The sequence below is a fragment of the Mesoplodon densirostris genome, chromosome 6 (assembly GCF_025265405.1).
Source record: "Mesoplodon densirostris isolate mMesDen1 chromosome 6, mMesDen1 primary haplotype, whole genome shotgun sequence".
NCBI lineage: Eukaryota > Metazoa > Chordata > Mammalia > Artiodactyla > Ziphiidae > Mesoplodon > Mesoplodon densirostris.
In genome coordinates this window covers 75,844,716-75,867,042 of record NC_082666.1, presented here as the reverse complement: position 1 = coordinate 75,867,042, position 22,327 = coordinate 75,844,716, and the positions used below count along the sequence as shown (strand labels likewise).

At 39.3% G+C, this 22,327-nt stretch overlaps 2 protein-coding genes across 3 annotated transcripts in view; both read right to left on the bottom strand.

Annotated features, from left to right (window-relative positions):
* Positions 1 to 305: 305 nt before the first annotated feature.
* LOC132492139 (forkhead box protein D4-like 1) lies at positions 306 to 1,651 on the bottom strand. Its single transcript, XM_060101389.1, is given in 2 exon segments — positions 306 to 493; positions 496 to 1,651. Coding segments are annotated over 2 exon segments (1,344 nt in total).
* Positions 1,652 to 10,062: 8,411 nt separating this feature from the next.
* LOC132492579 (zinc-regulated GTPase metalloprotein activator 1B) overlaps positions 10,063 to 22,327 on the bottom strand; it is a 44,035-nt gene continuing 31,770 nt past the window's right edge. The window contains exons 11-15 of one of the 2 annotated variants that reach the window (XM_060102257.1): positions 21,496 to 21,547; positions 13,634 to 13,702; positions 13,466 to 13,531; positions 10,770 to 10,899; positions 10,063 to 10,232 (exon numbers count right to left, since the gene is read on the bottom strand). In XM_060102257.1, coding sequence (XP_059958240.1) covers positions 10,126 to 10,232; positions 10,770 to 10,899; positions 13,466 to 13,531; positions 13,634 to 13,702; positions 21,496 to 21,547 — 424 coding nt within the window. In that variant the 3' untranslated portion in view covers positions 10,063 to 10,125. The remainder of the gene's footprint in view (positions 10,233 to 10,769; positions 10,900 to 13,465; positions 13,532 to 13,633; positions 13,703 to 21,495; positions 21,548 to 22,327) is intronic. The other variant, XM_060102258.1, reaches the window with a different exon arrangement.

The following is a 22,327-nucleotide window of genomic DNA, read 5'->3' as shown; positions in this document are numbered from 1 at the left end:
AAAGCCTTGGAAGTCACGACTGGAGGCTGGAAAAGAAATGTTCGACGCTGACGCCATCGAACATTTACGTTCAGGTTGTCTTAAGGGAACAATAACCAACTTTTCCTTTGTAAATATTTCTCAGCGAACCGAAATTAGTGGTTGCTCCGCTGTAGGATGCAGATACACACTCTTGGTTCCGGCTGTGGAAGGTGGAGTGCGCCAGGGCAGGCGGCGAGGAGAGCGTGACCCCGGGTGGCTCCGCCGTCCAGGTTGGCTCCCTGTCCGCCCCAAGGAGTCGGCTCCAGGGCAGGTGTGGGTGCTGTTCAAAAGGCCGGTGAGGTCCCCTCTCCGCCCGAAAGAGCGACCAGCGGCGTCAGCCTAGAGCCCTCTACTCCAGGCTGACACCCCAGGAGCGCCGCGGTGGCGGACAGGTGCCGGCCCAGCAGAGCGCCCTTGCTGGGAGCGCAGCCGCTGGCAGAGTCCTGCTGCTGCTGCTGCTGCTGCTGCTGCTAGTGGATGCGGCGGCGGCGACGTGGAGCAAGGGGGCAGCGGCCTGAGGATGCAACAGGCACGACGGGCGCTGCAGCAGGTGGCAGTAACCCCACGGGGTCGGGGGCAGACTCTGCGCGGCGCCTGTACCAGCTCCCCGGACCCCTTGCAGGATACTCTCGATGCTGAAGGAGGTGCATCCGCCTGCCGGACGCGACGCCGGCCCCTTGCCCTCCTCCCAAGGCTGGGAGCCTAGCGTGGGCTGCAGCGCCGGAAGGGCGCCGGGGGTCACCAGATCCGCGCCTTGCGGTTTCCTGGGCGCCTCAGCGTAGGCCGGGGCAGAGAGCAGCAGGTAGCGGAGGGGATGAGGATGCAGCAGCGCGCGTGGGCGGCTCCCGGGAGTGGAGGTGGGATAGGCCCCCGGGACAGGCTGCGGCGGGATCGGGGGCCCGAGCAGCATGCCCGAGTACGGGGCCTGCAGGGCGGCGGGCGCAGCGGGCAGGGGGAAGGGGTGGTGCTGGTGGGCTCCCGGAGGCGGGTGGTGGCGCTTGAAGCGCTTCCTGCGCCGAAGGAAGCTGCCGTTGTCGAACATGTCCTGGGAGGCGGGGTCCAGGCTCCAGTAGTTGCCCTTGCCAGGGTGTCCCGGCTCCCGGGGGATTTTGACGAAGCAGTCGTTGAGCGAGAGGTTGTGGCGGATGCTGTTCTGCCAGGCGGGGAACTTGCGGCGGTAGTAAGGGAAGCGGCCACTGATGAAGGCGCAGATGCCGCTGAGCGTGAGGCGCTTGTGTGGGCTCTGCAGAATGGCCATGGTGATGAGCGCGATGTATGAGTAGGGGGGCTTCGCCGGCGGCGGGGCGCCCGCAGAGGCCGCCGCAGACCCCGTCGGTGCCCCGAACTTGGGGCCAAACTCGGAGGAGTCGCTTGGGCCGCCGCCGCTCTCGGTGCGCTCTCCGGGAAGCGCACCCGCGCCCGCGCCCCGCCGCGCCTTCTGCGGCTCCGGCTGGTGCAGCGGCTCTAGGAGCCGCTGGCTTCCCTCGGGCTCCTCGTCTTCCTCTTCCTCTTCCTCCTGCTCTTCATCTTCCTCCTCTCCTAGGATATCGATCGCACCGTCTTCCGTATCGGAGCCCCGGAGGCTGCGCGGAGGTGTGGAACGAAGGCGCTCCGCTCTTGGCCAGTTCATGAAGGAGCAGGTCTTGCAGATGCCGGGGAGGTGGCGGCCGCTCACCTGGCTCTGGGTGGGCTGGGCTGGAAGCCTGTGTTAGGAGTGTTCCAAGAAGCAGAGATGCTCGAGGTCACCCTTTTGGTGATGGTCTTTTTCTTCTGCCGATTTCTCCTCCTTTCCTACACCATCCGGCAAAGATGCACTTTGCCTTTTATTGAAGCTTCTTCTGAGTCCTTGTGTGGTGGACTGCCCCGTCCCCCTTTATACCCTTTCTTGCCCTACCTCAGAGCGCTCTCCCTTCCTCCCGACGCAGTCCAGTGATGAGGGTCCTTTGAGCATTACCTTGAGCAGCCTTCAGCTGCCGTCTCCTTAGACGCACCAGCCAGCAAGGAAGGTGCTTCACTCCTCAGGCTCAGCCAGCCAATTGCGCCAGGAGTTGCATAGGCTCTGTTAACGCACTTTGAAAACAGCGCAGATGTAAAAGGGGGTAGGAAAATACGTACCCGACAATCTAAGGCCACCTCCATATTCAGGCCTCTCTCCTGAAGGATAAAAATAGGAGGTGGGAGAAGGCACTGAAATGTAGAAGGCACTGAAATATACAGTGTTTGACTGTAAAAGAATGTGTAAGAGTAATCTGTTTTTGTGTTTCATAGCTGGTTAGTTACCCACTTTCCCTGGTGGATTGTGTCCTCCACCCAGAATGAGGAACTGAAGTATTTTTAATGTTCTTACTACATTCCCGAGCTCAGAGTGGAGTGTGAGAGGGTGTTGCCTTGTCCCTACTACCCCCTACCTCAGCTTCCCAAAATGTTTTCCCTGACTCAAGTTTTCAGAAAAGTCTGAAATGTCCTGTCATGAGGTTGTGGAAGTTCAGGGTGGAGGGAAAGCAGGAGGGCTAGAGAGAAGTCCCCTTCCAGCAGTGATTCTCAACTTCTTTGAACATTTAACCTCAGTATGAAGTAAATTTTATACCATGATCTTGCATAGACTTATATAACTGAGTTTCATAAAACAAGTGATCACTGATATTCTTTCTTTTTTAATGGCCATGACCAACTAAATTGATTTTGCTGCATACTAACCAGTACAAACCCAGTTTGAAATATCCTTTTCACAAAAATGGCCCAACAACTCCAAAGTATATATATACCCAGTCTGAGACTCCGTCTCTTTCTCTCTCTCCCTTCTTCCTTCTTTAAAAAGAAACCAACATTAAGCACTTTTTACTATAATAATAAATTCTAATCTTGAAACTTATAGGAGGCAAAAAAGGGCTGCAGTTTCAGTGTCTTTAATTCACCAGGTCATTATTCCTTTCTCACACTGGAGAAGAACAAGATGACAGAGACGCTCTGTTTAAGTCACTTGACATCCTTGGAAGTAACATGATTTTTAGATTGGCTTCAGTTAAATTAGTTCAGAGAATAAAGTAGCAGTGCAGTGCAATATAATTTTTTTTTTTTTTTCAGTACGCGGGCCTCTCACTGTTGTGGCCTCTCTTGTTGCGGAGCACAGGCTCCAGACGCGCAGGCCCAGCGGCCATGGCTCACGGGCCCAGCTGCTCTGTGGCATGTGGGATCTTCCCGGGCCGGGGCACGAACTCGTGTCTCCTGCATTGGCAGGCGGACTCTCAACCACTGCGCCACCAGGGAAGCCCAGTGCAATATAATTTAATGTGTGTTATATCACTAGGTATCCTATGGTAAAATACTAACAATATATACTCATAATTTAATACCTACCTACTTGTGAAAAGAATTTGAGGTGGCATCTAATAAAGATTCAGCATAGAAATATTGTATTATGCCATTGATTGTTACATAGTAAATCTTCTATTAGAGTTTGTAAAATGACAACAAATTTTCAGTGAGAAATCAGAAGCCAGCTAATATAACAAAAAATAGCTTAAAGGAGTTAGTTTCTTCAGGATAAAATTTTGACAACAGCTTTCTTACAAGTCTTTTTAAAGTCTTATCCTCTATTTCTGAGGTGTTTACCCTCTAAGTCTTCTCAGTTGTATGTAGTTTGAAGTAGAAAAAATAACAGAAGTTTTCGAGCCTAACAGATTTGTGTTTGAATCCCAAATTAACCAATTACTACTTGTGTGACCTATTAAACTAAGCTTCAGGGGGGCTGGGACAGGTGTCTTATTCAGCCTTAGATTCCCAGATGCCTCTCCCTCAACCCCCTGTAGGTAAGGCACATTTCTTCCATCAGCATAGGAATCCGATTACCTGGGAAAGGGAGCATTGTTAGTTTTCCTACAGTCAACTTCTATGGGGATTTGGGTTATTTAAAAATGAAAGGAGAAAAGTAAGGGCACTTAAAAAAAAAAAAAGGCAAAACAACCCCCAATGATGGAAGTATGTCAAAGAGGGCACTGGGAGACAAGAAAGAGCTGCCAATGGCCAAAGCTGGGGCAATTAGAGCATCAAAATATAGTATTAGATTATTAACCAAAGTATAAAATATTCATGTGTCTATACTGATAAAAAAAATAGATGACTGAGTAAATTAATACATGGGGGAAAGAGGCAAATCTCCCTTGCAGAAAACTTCCAAATAAATTATGTAGATATTCCACCCTCTAGGAGGTAGAGCATAACCCCCCAGTCTCTTAACTGTGGGCAATGCACAATGACTTCCTTCCAAAGAGAACCATACGAAGTGGGGGGAGGGGGAATAAGTTAGCGTGGAGAAACCTGACAAAGGTTTCAGCCAGGTGTCAGGTAATCAATGTCAACATCAACAGTCATAAATCAGGTTGATAGTATGTGCCCTTGATATGAGGTGATAAAAATGGGAGACATGACTACCCACGTAGTCATGGGGGGTGGAGGAGGGTGGCTGGATATGGGAATTCCCTTCTACTATCTGCTCTGCTCCATGTTTCTGTAAACGTAAAACTGTTCTGAAAACTATATTTTATCAAAAAATTAAACAGGAGAAAAAGGGCCTAGTAGCCAAAAAGTAGAAACTCAAATGTCCATCAACTGCTGAGTAGATGAACAAAATGTGGTATATAAATAGAATTTTATTCAGCAATAAAAAGAAACAAAATGCTGATACATGCAACAACATGGATGAACCCTGAAAACATTATGGTAGGTGAAAGGAGTCCAAACAGGCAAATCTAGAGACAGAAAGTAGACAAGTAGCTGCTGGGGAACAGGGGCAGGGGGAAATGGGGATTAACTGCTAATGGATACAGAGTTTGAGAGCTATGAAAATGTTCTGGAATTACTGATAGATAGTGGTACTGGTTGCCACTACCTGTGGATATACTAAAGCCATGAATTGTATACTCTAAAGGGTAAATTTTTTTGCTAATTATATCTAAATAAAATTAATATACAAAATATATCAATGTAAAAATAAATAGCTGTATCAAGGAAAACTAAGTTGAGTTTTTTGGAGATATTCCATTATGGCAAGTAATTCCTTAAGGAAAAAAAAGGGTGGGGGGGACTCTGTCCCACCTGGTTAATTCTTTAGTGTTGTGTTACTTTGTGCTCATGAAACACTGAAACATTTAACATGGGGTCTGGTGCATAGTGGGCACTCAATAATATTTGGAGATTACTTCTTTCCTAACACTGAATAGGTTTTTTGTTCCTGAACAAATCTAACAGGGGTCATAAATGCCATCCACCCCACTTTGAAAAACCAACCTCTCTAAACTACTGTACAGAAAAGAGGATGTCTGATTTCTCTCCATTTCGCTCTGAAAATTAAAGGCAATTCAGTTATCAACCAAGTTGATCCTTATTTTAAATAAGTTGATTCTAATATTAAGACTAATTCTGAGAAAAAAGTCTAGTTCTTCTTTCTCACCAAAGTAGGGCAAGTTGCTAGACATTCAAAGACAGAATTCACTTCTTTCAGTATCACCTCCACAATGTATGGCATTTCTAGAACTGGGAAAGTCCTTTCAAAGAAATCTTAAAATATAATTTTCCACCTACATCACTAATCCAAAGGAGACATTTATTCAATTTGTAGCAAGCAACCAAGCCCACAAATGTTTAAAAGCGTTTTAGCTTTATTTTGTTGATAATTCCCTTCAAAATTCATAATATATTAGGAATTAGAGACCCTTTCAATCCCTGGTCTTCCCTCACCCCCTGGGCTGACCCTTCCTATAGCTATCTTAAACTCAGTACTAATGTTCGTGTTCCTTTCACTAAAAGCTGGAAAAGCCTAGGAAAGAATCATGTAAGAAGCTGTGCAGAAGCTTGAATGTATTATCAAGTCTTGCTGGAAAAGGAGAATTTACATTTACTGAAACTCTGTATCAGGGTACTTTAAATTTAATCCCTGGAACAATTCAAAGAGATTTGCACTTTATTGCATTTTATGAATAAGGAAGCAAAGGTTTAGAGAGACTTAGTAATTTATCCTATGTTACTCAGTAAACTATAAAGTTACAGATGAACTATGCCTAAGTCTTGATTATCATCATTACCATAATCATAATACCCTGAAAATCTTCTATGGTTAGCAGAATAATGGCCCATGTTATTTATTTGTTAGTGATATCCATTATAAAAATAAAATCTCTCGAGGATATCTATTGGAGGTTCCAAACCCCTCTGAAGTACAGGTTAAACTGGTAATGTCTCTGATCACTGAAAAATACTTCATGTTGGGAAAAATAAGAACGAAGAACAGGGCAATGCATATTTAAAAGAACTTATAAATAACATAAAAATACAATTAAAAAACCTAAATTAAAACAGTGAGATGCCATTCCATCAGAATGGCAAAGGTTAAAATGTGTTAGCTAGGTTTGGAAAAAAGGGTACTTTCATACACTCCTGTTTTACAGCAAGAAGGTACAGCCATTTGGGAAGGCAGTTTATCAGTATCTATTAAGAACTTTAAATGTGCATATCCTGGAAGCCAGTGATTCCACCCTTACATATCTCTTCCACAGAAACATGCTTACGTAAAAACAAAGAGGCACACATAATGATGCTCACTGCAGCACTGTCTGCAATTTCAAAAACAGGAAGCAACTAGTTCATCTGCCACAGTGATCACAACCACATCACCTGTCCAGCTCAAAACCCTCAGCCACTTCCCAGGGCTTTCAGAATAATGCAAATATTTTGCTCTGTCCTGTAAGCAAAAAGCCCGGCCCTGGCTCACAACTCCAATCCCACCTCCTACCCTGGCTTTCAAACCTTCCACCACGCTTGCCTTCTTCCTGGTCTTCCAGCACACCAACTGGTTCCCACCTAAAGGCCCTCTCCACTACTTGCTCCCTCTGTGTAGAATCTTCTCCCTGACTTTGCATCAATGACTCCTTTTAACTCTTCTCAACTGAAAAGCCACCTCTGGCAACCTGGATGAACCTTGAGGTTCATTATGCTAAGTGAAATAAGTTAGAGAAAGACAAATACTGTAGGATTTCACTCATATGTGGAATATAAAAAACAAACTAACAAAATAAATAAATGAGCAAAACAAAACAAACCAAAACATGTGTATACAGGCAGCAGAGCAATGGTTACCAGAGGGGAAAGGGAAGGAAACTAAACTGTATGGGGAAGGATGGAAACTAAATTTTTGGTGGTGAGCACACTGTAGTGTATACAGAAGTAAAAATATAATGTTGTACACATGAAACTTATATAATGTTAAAAGCTAATGTCACCTCAATAAGAAATAAAGTTTTTAAAAAATGACAATTTTCACCAAACTGTACTATAGATTGAATTCAATTCAGTTAAAATCCTAGCAGGCTTTTTGAAGAAACTAACAAGTTAATGATAAACTTTATATTGAAAACAAAAATATCTAAAATAGCTGTAACAACTGAAAAAGATAAACAAGACTGGAATATTTACACTACCTAATTTCAAAACTTACTCTAAGGCTAAAGTTATCAGGACAGTGTGGTAGTGCCATAAGGACAGACGAATGAAAATAATGTCCATGAACACACACACACACACACACACACACACACACACACACACCACGTGATTTTCAGCAAAGGTGCAAAAAGCTCATTCAAAGGGCAAAAGAGTTTTCAAGACATAATGATGGAACAATTAACTTGAAATGGATCATGATGCTAAATGTTAAGAGCTAAAATTATTAAGTTCCTAAAAGAAAACATAGGGAAGATCTTTGTGACATTGGGATTATCAAAAAGTTCTAAAACAGCCCCACCCCACCAAAAAAAAAAAAAAAAAAAAGCCACTTCTCCTCAGAGGCTTTTCATGCCCACTCATTCTAAAGTCAGTTTTGAATTTTATCAGCCTTCTTCAGGCACCTAGTATTTTCTCACTTATTTATGTCCCTGCACTAGAATGTAAGCAATACAAACCTGGCTTTTAACCATCATGTGCAGTTTCAGCCCCAGCACTAATACTGGGCAAACTTGGAAGCTCTCAATGAATGTTTTTTTAAAGAAATGTATTCTATGCTATACCATGAATTTCTGTCCAGCAGTTAAAGACATATTTATATGCATTGTCACAGAAAGATCTAAGATTAATAGTTTTTTTAAAGAGCAAACTGTATTATAATATGTAAAGAATGATTTTTTATTTAAAACACACATTATAAAAATCTTTCCTTGAGGATATTTATGGCAAGTTTGTAAGTTTTCCGAAGAAATTCCTTAAATTATAGCTTTATTATTGGAAAATAATTCACTCTGGGAAACAATGTAAACCATAATATGTGCATAAGTGAAAAGAAACATCTAAAAGGATAGACATTAAACTGACAACGCTGCTTACCCAGAAGTGACAGTGACTGAAGGAGAAAGGTCAGGAGAGACTGACTTCATCTGTAATGCTTGCATTTTACAACACAAATGTAGTCATGCAATACTTTTGTAAAGAAAAATATTTAAAGATTAATACGTTATAAAGAAAAAAATCAAATATTTATCAGTTTAAAACAGATTTTTAAGAGTTTAGATTAATATTACTTCAAACATTTCTCCCACAAAAGTACCATTAATTGTAAGCCCTTTCTCATGGCCTAGAACAGATGAATCTAAATACTTATTATTTGCCAATGAACATTATGAAGTATTATCGTGACTACATTAATTATAAAATAAATTGAAATTTTTAGGAAGGAGAAAACATTTATCTATGCTCTGTTGTGGGCCAGGAGCTGAGCTGGGTGCATTACAAACCTATTTAACCCTCACAACAAGCTTGAATGTTTGATATTATCACTGTCCACTTTAAAAGTAAGAAAACTAATCTCAGAGAAAATACTTTGCCCAAGATTATACAGCGAAGCAGCAGCAGAGCTGGAATTAAAGCCCTGGAATTAAAGATCTGACTCAAAAATCAGCTGACTTTCTATCAGGCAATTGGCTGCCACAAAATAAGCGTATTCTCTCAACCACAAATTAAGAGAATAGATTCAGGAGGCAAATGGATGAACATAAAGAAGTTATATTAAAAAGGTACAGAACACAGGGGAAGGGAGATAGATAATCTAATCAATTAGCCTGCCTCCAACGACTGGAACCATTCAAGATACAGAGATGTAATTTTGACTTAAAATTCTGAAAAAATATTCCAAAAGCCATTCTGACAGCCTTCTGATATTTAACAACCATTAACTCTTCTTTAAATTCCATTTAAGGCCTTTCTCTTACAATTTGAATATAGTTAAGCTGACCTGGCCTTTAGCAGGAAGAAGAGAAAAGTAATCCATTGTATACTTACATGCCTACCATTTATATAAAGATTGTTAAATTATCAAAAGTTAAATGCAGTTACATCTGAAGTTTTATACCTCGTCACTTTTTAGTTTATATTAAAAAATAAAGAAGTTAAAAAAAAGATGAATTTAATACCAGTAGTAAAATCTACTTTAAAACTAAAATCTACTCTAAAATTAAAAGCTCTACAATTGAAATCTTTGAAATATATTACAAAGTGAATGGCTGAAGTTCCATTACACTGACTACCAGTAAGTAAGGCTTAGAATCTGACTAAGAATAAGAGAAAGTTTCAGTTAATTTCTTTGATTTAGGTTCCTTCCACTTATAAGTCTCTACCACTGTAAACCCTTTATTTCCTTTAATAAAAATGGTGACATTGTTTTTAAAAATTTTTGTTATTAACAATAAAATTACATCCATGCAATCAGCTGAAGTTCTAAGGGAAGATGACAATGTTGAAGTAAGTTTTCCCATTATTATTATTATAACTTCCATGAGTGAGAAATTCAGCATATGTAAACTCCAAAGCCAATTCTGAAAGATATGTTTATGAATCATTTGTCCACAAAAAAAGTCAGAGGACAGTGTATTTTATTGTATGAATACCAAATGTTTTATAATACTGATTTACTATGTTGTATGTATTCTATAAAATAAATACTATTTTAAAGATTACACTGGAATTCATAAGAGAAGTAATGCAAAGAACAGATGCTTGAAATATATCCAATAGGAAACTTATTCCCAATTTTATTATCCAATCCTTTTGGTGATGCTTCTAGTGTTATGGACAAACTTGATCTTCTTTGAAATGTGTTGTCCATTGATTTTCTGTTTCAGTAACAGTAGCTATAAATAGTTGTTTAAGAATATCCTTATCTAAATTCCTGCCTGCAAACAGAACAAAACATGGTATGAGTATATGATGCTTATTAAAATGACACAGTTTACCTATCAAGTCCAGATCATTAAATGTTTCATGATCTTCAGAAATTTATAAAAACAATAGTAATTAGTGATTCCTTCCTTAACTTTCTAATTAAGTCCCTTAGAACCAAGTTGGCATTTGGATTAATCACTTTTCTAAAATTATTTGAAGAGGAGTAAAAGGCTTAACAAGTTCTTATGATGTTATCTCATAATTAAGACAAATACATTAACCACAAGCTTATTCAGATTTACAAAAGAGGTTCAGATTGGTTAGTACTGCTTACGTAGCACATTATATCCCTTTCTCTCTCTCTCTCTCTCTCTCTCTCTCTCTCTCTTTTGCTTTAGAAATTTAACTGTCTATAAGGGAAAAGAATCTGAAAAAATAGATATATATGTATGTATAACTAAATCACTTTGCTGTACACCTGAAAATAACACAACATTGTAAATCAACTATACTTCAATTTTAAAAAAAGTTAACTGTTTGTCACTTACCAATAAAGACCAATCGATTTGTTCTCTCACTGTCATCTTCCCAGCTCACTGGTGTCTCCTCCAGATCATACAGCTCATGGACACCCTGGACAATCACTTGTTGTGGTTTGTCTTTGATCGACACCAGCCCCTGCTCAGAGGAGAATGAGCAATCAGCCACAGTTTGAATTTAAAAGCAGAAATCGAGCATCAATGTTAATGGATTAATTACTCCCATTTCTTTTTAAAATACAAACTCATAAAGGAGATGCTGTTAAAATTACTTAATTCCAGTTATTTGTGCATTAAAGAGTTTCCTAAATCCTCCAATTTTTAAAAAAGGCTTCTGCACACATTTTTTTTAAACAATCCCTATTTCTTTTTTTTTTTTTTTTTTTTTTTTTTTTTTGCGGTATGCGGGCCTCTCACTGCTGTGGCCTCCCCCGTTGCGGAACACAGGCTCCGGACGCGCAGGCTCAGCGGCCATGGCTCACGGGCCCAGCCGCTCCGCGGCATATGGGATCCTCCCAGACCGGGGCACGAACCCGTATCCCCTGCATCGGCAGGCGGACTCTCAACCACTTGCGCCACCAGGGAGGCCCAACAATCCCTATTTCTAATGATAAAATTAATATACGTAATTAGGATGTTTATTCAGTGTTACCACAATGAAAACTGAAACAACCAAATGATAAAACATGTTATATCTCAAATTCTACCAATGATTCTACTTTTAAGGATTTTATACTTGTTTCACAGTTTTAGTGGGAAAATTTGAGAAGTTAAAGGATTTTGGTGATAATCTGTTTTTGAATGGGTTGTAATAAATGGAGAAGATAATGATGAAATAAAGGAAAAGAAAAATTATTATTATTTATCTGAATAAAATTCATTTAATACTGCTTTGCAGAAATGAGGAACAAATTATCTGATGAACTGGCCTATGGGAATGAAATAATTTCTCTGAAATAATATTTGTTATACATATTTATTATAAAAATAATATATGTATTAAAAAATAGTAAGAGACAAACCACTGTCATTCCCACCACATAATTTTTGATGTATTCATGTATTTGGGGTACATGTTCTTCCAGTTTTCTTTTCTTGTGCAGAGTTTTGTTTTCTGCTTTTCAAATCTGAGTTTTAATATGTAACAGCAAGCTCCATGGAGAGAATTACCTAAGCATCAATTTTATACTTGTATAAAGACTTTGAAGTGTCAGCTGTTATTAGAGTTAACAGTTTAAACATGTTGATTATTTTCAGACTAGTATAATACTTTGTAACAGCAAAGAGAAGGAAGTCTATGAAGAGAAAGGCTGTGGTGCCTCAGAGGTCCCAGCGTTGCTGTGATGAGAGGAAGGCCAAAAGAAGAACCAAGGAGGACAGCTGCAGAACAACTGTCATACACGAAGGACAAAATCCAGACTGGGATGGTGCAAGATGAGCCACTGAACTCTATACAGAGGTCTCGTTGCTGCATTCGTATAAACGCCCAAATGGTTGCTTTTCTAGGTAACCACCCCCCATTCAGTACTAGGGGATAAAAGCAGTTACAGAATGAAATATGATCTTCCAATTAGGATCACAGACTGTAGATGGGGACACAGTCATAAAGAAGCAGCAGGATCTGGCTTAGTTCCTCTGCGGGGGAACGACGGGGGAATAGACTAGGATTCAGCTGTGCTGCTCTGCAGCGCCAATCCCAGGTGGAACGAGCACAGGGAGTGAAGAAATCTAAACCAAAATAGTTTCCCGATCATTCTAGTGACCCTAGGAAGTCGGCTGCTAGCCAGAGAATCTGGCTACTAACAGTAATGATAATAAACAGTAATAATAAAACCTTATGCACACTTCTGGAAACACAGGAGTAGACACTCAAATGACTGTTGATTCGTTAAGCACATAGCCTAGAACCCACTGCTCCCTGGAAAAAACACCTTTTTTCACCCAAATATCAAGTAATATGAATAGATTTCCAAACACAGAGCAAGAATTCTTCTAGTCCTTTGTAACACTGTCTCACAGTATAACAAATGTTTAGTGTCTGCTAAATTCATCAAGAAACATAAGGTTCAGCTGCAGCAAGACTTCTACTATTACTCCTCTGTTAATGAAGCTCTCTTAGAAAAAGCAGCATGAGCACGCTTCGCTGGTGGCACAGTGGTTGAGAGTCCGCCTACCGATGCCGGGGACACGGGTTCGTGCCCCGGTCTGGGAAGATCCCCCATGCCGCGGAGCAGCTGGGCGCGTGAGCCATAGCTGCTGAGCCTGCGCGTCCGGAGCCTGTGCTCCGCAACGGAAGAGGCCACAACAGTGAGAGGCCCGCGTACTGCAAAAAAATCAACACAAGAAAACTTTCAGTTTTCTCTGACTAACCAAGCTGTGTGCCAAGGGGAGGAGAGATTTAACAAGTCAAGCTCATTAGCCAGATAACTGCTCAGAGCACCTGGCAGTAGAGAGCAGGGGGTAACGTTTCAAAGCACACAGGTTGTTTTAGCTGCAACACTCAATGAAGCTGTGCAAATAAATCATGCCTTTATGCAATGACTTCCAAAGCGTCTTTTCAGAAATGGAAATAAGGAAAAACGAAAACAGACAAAGGTTATTTGGACTAAAACTAGTCCTTGTGTTTAAGACTAAATATGGTTTTGTGTAACAGCAAAGAAAGGGACTTTGTCCAAAAGTACAAAACTGTAAGCTATGTACTGCACCTTTAGTCGTATGACCTCCATGCAGTCGTCATCCCTGTTTCTCACATTCTTTTCCCACAGAAGATTCTGTATCAAGTGACATATTTTAATAAGATCAACCACTGCTCATAGGAACAACTACATAGCAAAACAATTGATAAATCATTAATCAGTTAAAATTGCATTCACCTGAATATAGACATTTAGACTTTCTTCCTTTGCATTTCCTGGTACTTCGAATGTGACTGTAACAATACTCTGTAAATCAAGAGATAGTCAACAATGATTTTTTTTTTTTTTTTTTTTTTTTTTTTTTTGCGGTATGCGGGCCTCTCACTGTTGTGGCCTCCCCCGTTGCGGAGCACAGGCTCCGGACGCGCAGGCTCAGCGGCCATGGCTCACGGGCCCAGCCGCTCCACGGCATATGGGATCCTCCCAGACCGGGGCACGAACCCGTATCCCCTGCATCGGCAGGCGGACTCTCAACCACTTGCGCCACCAGGGAGGCCCAACAATGATTTTTGTATAGTAATGTCAAAATATTTTTTTTAAATCACAAGTTTTAAGATGAAAAGTAAGGAAACATTTATGGACATCTGTGTTGCCTTAACAACTATATTAGGTATATCTTTTTCACTATATTTGCTGATTTTTGGTATCAGCAACTCCATGTTCTATATTCTGCAGAGTTAGTCAATGGCTTAGTATTTACACAGAGAAACTCTTATGAAAGGACATTCATTGTTTAATTCATTCTTTACAAGACTCTCGGCACTAAGAGGGAGGGTAATATAGAGAGCGTATCAACTATGTACTGAACGAGGCACTTCTGCCTGGGTCACTTTATTTCATCTTTTCATTTACTCATGACAACAATCCTGTGGATTAAAGAGAATTATTTCCATTTTATAAATTGAGGAAGATGAGGCTCAGAAAGAATAAACTACCCAGAGCAAGGGATAAAACTCAAATGCAAACATTTTCTGGGAAAAATAAATATAAATTAAAAGATTCAGTTTATCTCTGACCAAACATGTACCAAGGGAAGAAGAGTTCCTAGAGATGAGAATGATAATATAATGTCATCTTTGGTTTTAGGAGGTTGATGTCAACATTTATAGAATGTTAACTCTGAGATTTATTTTTCCTCCTGATCTTGATAAACCTCCCACTGTCCACTCTAAGGAATCAGAAGCTTAAGATTTCCTCTAGCTGAGCACATAATTAAAATCCAAACCTCCGTTTGCCACAGTAACCCAAAATTTCAAAATTAATGATAAAAATACACAAGGGCTAAGCATAACACAATAAAAGCACAAACACCACTTTGGATAATAACATGCTCAAACCAAGCTTTAAAACAGGCAGGACGAACACACTAATGCACAGCTTTGCATAACTGTCTAGAACCACATATCTTAACAAATAATACTTAAAAATCCATACCAAAATGTATAGCAAGTCATATAGCATATCAAAATATACAGCAAAACGTTGCCAAATGAAACATAATTTGTCAGTTTCAAAAGACAGTAGTGGGGCTTCCCTGGTGATGCAGTGGTTGAGAGTCTGCCTGCTAATGCAGTGGACACAGGTTCGAGCCCTGGTCTGGGAGGATCCCACATGCCACGGAGCAGCTAGGCCCGTGAGCCACAACTACTGAGCCTGCGCGTCTGGAGCCTGTGCTCTGCAACAAGAGAGGCCACGACGGTGAGAGGCCCGTGCAGCACTATGAAGAGTGGCCCCCGCTTGCCACAACTAGAGAAAGTCCTTGCACAGAAACGAAGACCCAACACAGCCAAAAATTTAAAAAAATAAATTAATTAAAAGAAGGCTAAAAAAATAAAATAAAGACAGTAGTAATTCAGCTTTCAAAAATGCTTAAAATGTATTTTATTCAAGTTGGATAACTTGGCTTTTAATGTTGGGAATGTCTCAGTATAGGACTCAATACTGTCTTATTCTTAGCTTAAAGAATTTTGTAACAGGAATGATTTTTGCTTTTGGCAAGTTAGAGATATGACAATATCTCTAAGGGGTACAATTAACTCCAATGTGAAATTTTTAAAATGGTTTTAAAAATTAAGACAATGCATCATGGGGCTCAAGGAGGGAGAGAGACTTTTAGAACTAGATGTTTTTCTGTACCAATAAACTCTTCTCATATTAGACAAACCCTAAAGAAGATGAAACCCATAAATGCCCAGTGCAGAAGAGAAGGGTCACAACGCATAGTTCACAACTGGCTCTACTAATAAGTATACATAGAATGCCACCTGGGTTTTCTCATCTACCTTACCACCTTCCAAACCCAGGTCCTCTTTATCAGGATGACCAAGAAATCCATGAAAAATGGAGAAATGCATTAAACATCACAGTGATAAAACTGTAATGACATACATAATATGTCCTAGGTATTACCCATTTCAGACTTCTTTTTGACCTAAAAAATTTTTATTTTGAACCTAAAATTAACTCTCCTTTCCCCAGACACAGAAAGAAGCAGAAACCTGAGGCAATAATTCAGAAAGCTGAAGCAAAATAAGGTACTGCCCCTAAAATAAAATTTAGGAATAACTCCCAAATTTTTGTAGTTTGGTGTGTTTTTTCTTTAACCTCCCAGGTTATTTCCCTCCGTTTTCTACTCTTTTACAAACAATACCTAATATGCAATCATTTCTATACATTTTTTCATCTGGAAAACTAAGCCCACTAACATGCTTAAACACAAAACCTCTGTCGCCACACTCCACTCCTCTGCTCCTCTTTCCCTGTATCACCTCCGCGGTGATATCCTACCATCAGGTACATAGCTAAATATTTGGTGTTTTCATCCAAATCAGCTTACCTTCTAAATTTCCCTATGTCTAGGTTCCTCTTGTCAATCTAGGCTTGTTTCCCATCACTTCTCTCTCTCCTTACTGCTCACCATCAGTTACTTAGGCTATTCATGCAAGCCTACCTGTGCTCGTTTTACACCATTTCCATTCTCACTGTAACCAGCATGGATCAGGCCCCAATCACAGGGTATCTGGACTTCTGCAGTATCTTCCTGCTTGGTCTCCTGACTCCACACTCCAATCCAGCTCACCGGACACTGTCCAGTAGCAGAGCATGAGTTCTCTTTGTCTGGCAAATCAAAGCCTAATACCTTAGGTCAGGATTCCAATACCAAGCATTCATCAGGACTTCTGCACTAGAATACTGCTCTTCTAAAGCACTGTCACTTTCCCACTTTTAAAGATCTGGATTGCTCTTTCCCTTATTTCTTCCAGTCTAAAAAACACAAAAAACAAAAAACCTCCTAGTTTAAGGCTACTTTTTGGTGTATAAATCAGAATAGCAGTTACATCTTTGGAAGAAGAAGGGTTACCAACTGGGAAGGGACACAAGGGAACTCTCTTAACAGTTTTGGAAATCCTTATCTTGATCTGAGTGAGAATTACAGAGATATGTGTTCATGTGTACATATGGACAGCTATATAGACACAAATGTAAGTAAAGATACATTGACTTGTACTCTAAAAACTTGTATGCTTTACTGTATGTTAAAAAAAAAAAAGAAAAAAGAAAAAACTATCTTTCATGAAGCTTCAGATCCACTAAACCAAATGAGACTGTTCATGCTTCTGAAACCCATAGTCCTTGGTCTGCAATATTATATTATACTCTGCCCTATGTTTATATATCTAAAGCAGGAAAGTGCATCAGAATCTCCTGCAGAGCTTTTTTTTAAAAAAATAGATATGCCCTATTTACTGGTGAAATAATGTAATGTCTGGGATTTGCTTTAATACATACCAGCAAAGGTGATGGGTATTTGCAGGTCCATTATACTATTCCACTTTTATTTATGCTTGAAATTTTCCATTAAAAATTTTTTTAAAACACTCCAGCAAAAGAAATGTTAGGAAGATGGATAAAATAAAATCGGCAAAATGGTAAAAGCCATTGCAACTGGGTCATCTGCACAGGGGATTGATTCATTTTAATATTCTCTCTACTTTTGTATATCTCTGAAATTTTCCATAATAAAATGTTAAAAATATACATACACATTAATTTGCACATACCCAAGGTCTGCTCCTGGAGATGTAAGAGATGCGGACCACTGAATGTCCAATATTTTTTAAAAGCCTACAAGTGATTCTGACCTACATCCCCATCTGAGAATCACAGCTTTTCATTCTTCACTGAGCACCCACCATATACCACATCCTGTGCTAAGCAATGAGGAATGTATATTTAGGAATTTATAGACTACCGTTGGGAAAAGCACTTCAACCCAAACTACAAGACATTATAAATGCCACGACAGGGGTACTTTCAAGATACTGTGGGTATAGATAATGACCATGATAAAGGTTCTTGAAAGTAAATACTACATATTCTTCATCTTCTACTCCTTATGACTCCTAGTATGATGTCCTTCACCGAGAAGAATGTGATGTGCTTCAACTTCTTCTTTATGACTAATACTGAGTATCATAAAGAATTTTTCTAAAAATTCTACCTCTAGGGACTTGTAACTTCTCTCATTCACTCATTTGAAAGATAAGTAAGATATACTGTGCTCACGGATTAGAAGAATTAATATTGTTAAAATGTCCATACCACCCAAAGCAATCTACAGATTCAGTGCAATCCCTATCAAAATACCCTTGGCATTTTTTTACAAAACTAGAACAAATGATCCTAAAATTTGTATAGAACCAGAAAAGACCCAAAAAGCCAAAGTAATCTTGAGAAAGAACAAAGATGGAGGTATCACACTCCTTGATTTCAAACTATATTATAAAGCTACAGTAATCTAAACAGTATGGTACTGGCACATACAGACATACAGACACACAGATCATTGAAACAGGATACAGAGCCCAGAAATAAACCCATACTAATATGGTCAATTAATCTATGACAAAGGAGGCAAGAATATACAATGAGGAAGACAGTCTCTTCAGTAAATGGTACTAGAAAAACAGGACAGCTACATGGAAAAGAATGAAACTAGACCACTTTCTTAAACCGTATAAAAAATAAACTTGAAATGGATTAAAGATTTAAATGTAAGAACTGAAACCAAAAAACTCCTAGAAGAAAACAGAAGCACTACACTCTTTGACATAGGTCGGTCTTAGCAATATTTTCTTGGATCTGTTTCCTCAGATAAGAGCAACTAAAGCAAAAATAAACTACTGTGACTACATCAAACCAAAAAGTTTTTGCACAGCAAACAAAACCATCAGTAAAATGAAAAGGCAACCTACTGAATGGGAGAAGATATTTGCAACTGATTTGTCTAATACATGATTAATATCCAAAATATACAAAGAAATCACACAATTCAGTACCACAAAAAACCCAAACAATATGATTAAAAAATGGGCACCAGATATGAACAGACATTTTTCCAAGACATACAGATGGCCAACAGACACATGAAAAGATGCTCAATATCACTAAGCATCAGGGAAAAGCAAATCAACCACAATGAGATATGACCTCACACCTGTCAAAATGGCTATTCTCAAAAAGACAACAAATAATAAGTGTTGGTGGAGATGTAGAGAAAAGGGAACTCTCATGCACTGTTGGTAGGAATGAAAATTGGTACAGACACTATGGAAAACAATAATGAAGCTTCTTCAAAAAATTAAAAATAGGACTACCATACAATCCAACAATTCCACTTCTGGGTATTTATCCAAAGAAAATGAAAACACTAATTTGAAAATATTTATGCCCCCCCCAATGTTCATTGAAGCATTAAGTATTTACAATAGCCAAGATATGGAAACAACCTAAGTGTTCACCGACTGATGAATGCATAAAGAAGATGTGGTATATGTGTTGTGTGTATGTGTGTGTGTGTGTGTGTGTGTGTGTGTGTGTATACACACAATGGACTATTACTCAGCCATAAAAAGACTGAAATCTTGCAATCTGTGACAGTATGGATGGGCCTAGAAGTATTATGCTAAGTAAAATAAATCACACAGAGAAAGACAAATATCTTATGATTTCACTTATATGTAGAAACTAAAAAGCAAAACAAACAAGCATACATAGCAAAACAGAAACAGACTCATAGACAACAGAGAACAAACTGGTAGTTGCCAAAGGGAAGGGGCAGGGGGATAGGCAAAACAGGTGAAGGAGACTAAGAGACACAACGTTCCAAATTGTAAAATAAATAAGTCACGGGGATGTAATGTACAGCAGAGGGAATATAGTCAATAATACTGAAGTAACTTTGTATGGTGACAGATGGTAACTAGACTTACCATGGTGATCATTTCGTAATGTATAAAAATACCGAATCATTACATTGTACACCTGAAACTAGTAATATCTTATTCTGTAATAACACTGTAGGTCAATTACACTTCAATAAAATAGATAAATGAAGATGAATACTCTATTAGAAGTTTCTCAGAGAAAAATGTCACAAACATGGTAGTATAGTTTCCATAAATATGAGCCAAAATGAAGACAAATGAACAAGTATGCTATTTTCTTGGCCCTATTACAATTAATGACTCAAAAAATAAGTAACAGTCTCAAGATAAAGGAGAGAATGCCAGGCACACTGCTCACTCATATGCCCCTTTTTCACTGTGTTTTAAGAAGTTACCCTTTTTTTTTTTTTTTTGTGGTACGCGGGCCTCTCACTGTTGTGGCCTCTCCCATTGTGGAGCACAGGCTCTGGACGCACAGGCTCAGCGGCCATGGCTCACGGGCCTAGCTGCTCCGCGGCATGTGGGATCTTCCCAGACCGGGGCACGAACCCGTGTCCCCTGCATCGGCAGGCCAACTCTCAACCACTGCGCCACCAGGGAAGCCCTGTTTTCCTCTTTCTGACTTACTTCACTCTGTATGACAGACTCTAGGGCCATCCACCTCACTACAAATAACTCAATTTCGTTTCTTTTTATGGCTGAGTAATATTCCATTGTATATATGTGCCACATCTTCTTTATCCATTCGTCTGTTGATGGACACTTAGGTTGCTTCCATGTCCTGGCTATTGTAAATAGAGCTGCAGTGAACATTTTGGTACATGACTCTTTTTGAATTATGGTTTTCTCAGGGTATACGCCCAGTAGTGGGATTGCTGGGTCGTGAAGAACCTAGGGGTAAGACGGGAATAAAGACACAGACCTACTAAAGCATGGACTTGAGGATATGGGGAGGGGGAAGGGTAAGCTGTGACAAAGTGAGAGAGTGGCATGGACATATATACACTACCAAACATAAAATAGATAGCTAGTGGGAAGCAGCCGCATGGCACAGGGAGATCAGCTAGGTGGTTTGTGACCACCTAGAGGGGTGGGATAGGGAGGGTGGGAGGGAGGGAGACTCAAGAGGGAAGAGATATGGTTACATATGTATATGTATAACTGATTCACTTTGATATAAAGCAGAAACTAACACACCATTGTAAAGCGATAATACTCCAATAAAAATGTTAAAAAAAAAAAGAAGTTACACTTAAGCTCCACCATCCATAACTTGCTTAAAAGAAAGATGGTTACAGTAAAAATATACTTTCTTTGTTCCTAGCATTTTCAATATTTACCTCAGGAATTATAGTTTTAGAGCATGAAAAACACCTTAAGGAGTTCAAATTTACAGTGCTATCTGAAGGTGAAATCAAAGTCAATATTTATTTAAATTAGCCATGGATGCCCGTACTAGACTTTTCCTTAATCAGTTAGTTAAATATAGTTAAAAATAGGCTGCATAAAGAACCCCCAGGCTGCTTTTATATAGTAATTCCCTTCAGAAGAACTAATCAAAATATGTTGACTGACCTGTGGAATGAAGAAGCTAAAAAGCATGATTTTCTAAGATTTTAAATAACTCTGGTTTGATGAACTCCTATTACGTATTAAGAAACTAGATTAGATGACCTCAAAAGCATTTAAATTCTGAAAACTATCAAAATAGTTCAAAAATGCTTTATAAAAAAGAATTCTAATAAAACAATCCTAAACAGAACAATTTAGTTAAAGAGATACTTTAAAAACATTTTTTTAAGATTTTTTTACCTGATCAAGGTGAGGTTGTGTTGTTGGCACATTTTGAAGTTTTCTCTGCAAACTAAGAATAAGTGATTATAAATTCAGAGCTCAATACACTTCTGATTTAACCTTATATATTACTGAGAGATACAAAGCTAAACAAGGGAGAGACTTTCCACAACTGAATCTATTACACAGCTCTAATTTTACATGCTGTTTACATATTCTAATAGACAAATACTGGCAAACTGTTTAAAAACTTTTCTTAAAAATGTATATACATTTACATACATACATATACACATAATAGAGATAAAAACTAACCTTTAGCAACACTATTTGGTGTGGTTAAATATGTTAAATAAATTTCTTTTTTATTTCCAAAAGATCTAATACAGGCCTAGGAAAATATACATAAGCATTTTACAATGGCTCAAAATTTCATCAACTCTCCACAAGCTTCCTCAGATGAAAATAATGCTGGAACCTAAAGAAAATTAGAAGGGTAAATTTTTCCTTTATCAATGTTTTCCCTTGAATATCTCTACTTAAAAAAAAAAAAAAACAGTATCCATAAATGTAAGCCTTCTATACAGTCAGTTACCAGTAGTTGAGAGAAAACAAAAGGTCAGAATCCTAAAAATGCATTGTTCTGATATGGAAAGAGCAAAAGATCAATATGCCATAAATTATAACCATAACAACTGCAGCATACCTTTAGAGACTGATGGGGGTAGGTCGGGAGGAGGAAAAGGACTTAAGACCTTGCAGATGTTTTGCCTTGAAGAACAGTGAGGGGTAAATTAGTAACAGCAAGTTTAGGAAAGAGAAAAGGCTTGTAGGAACTGTTGGAGGGAAT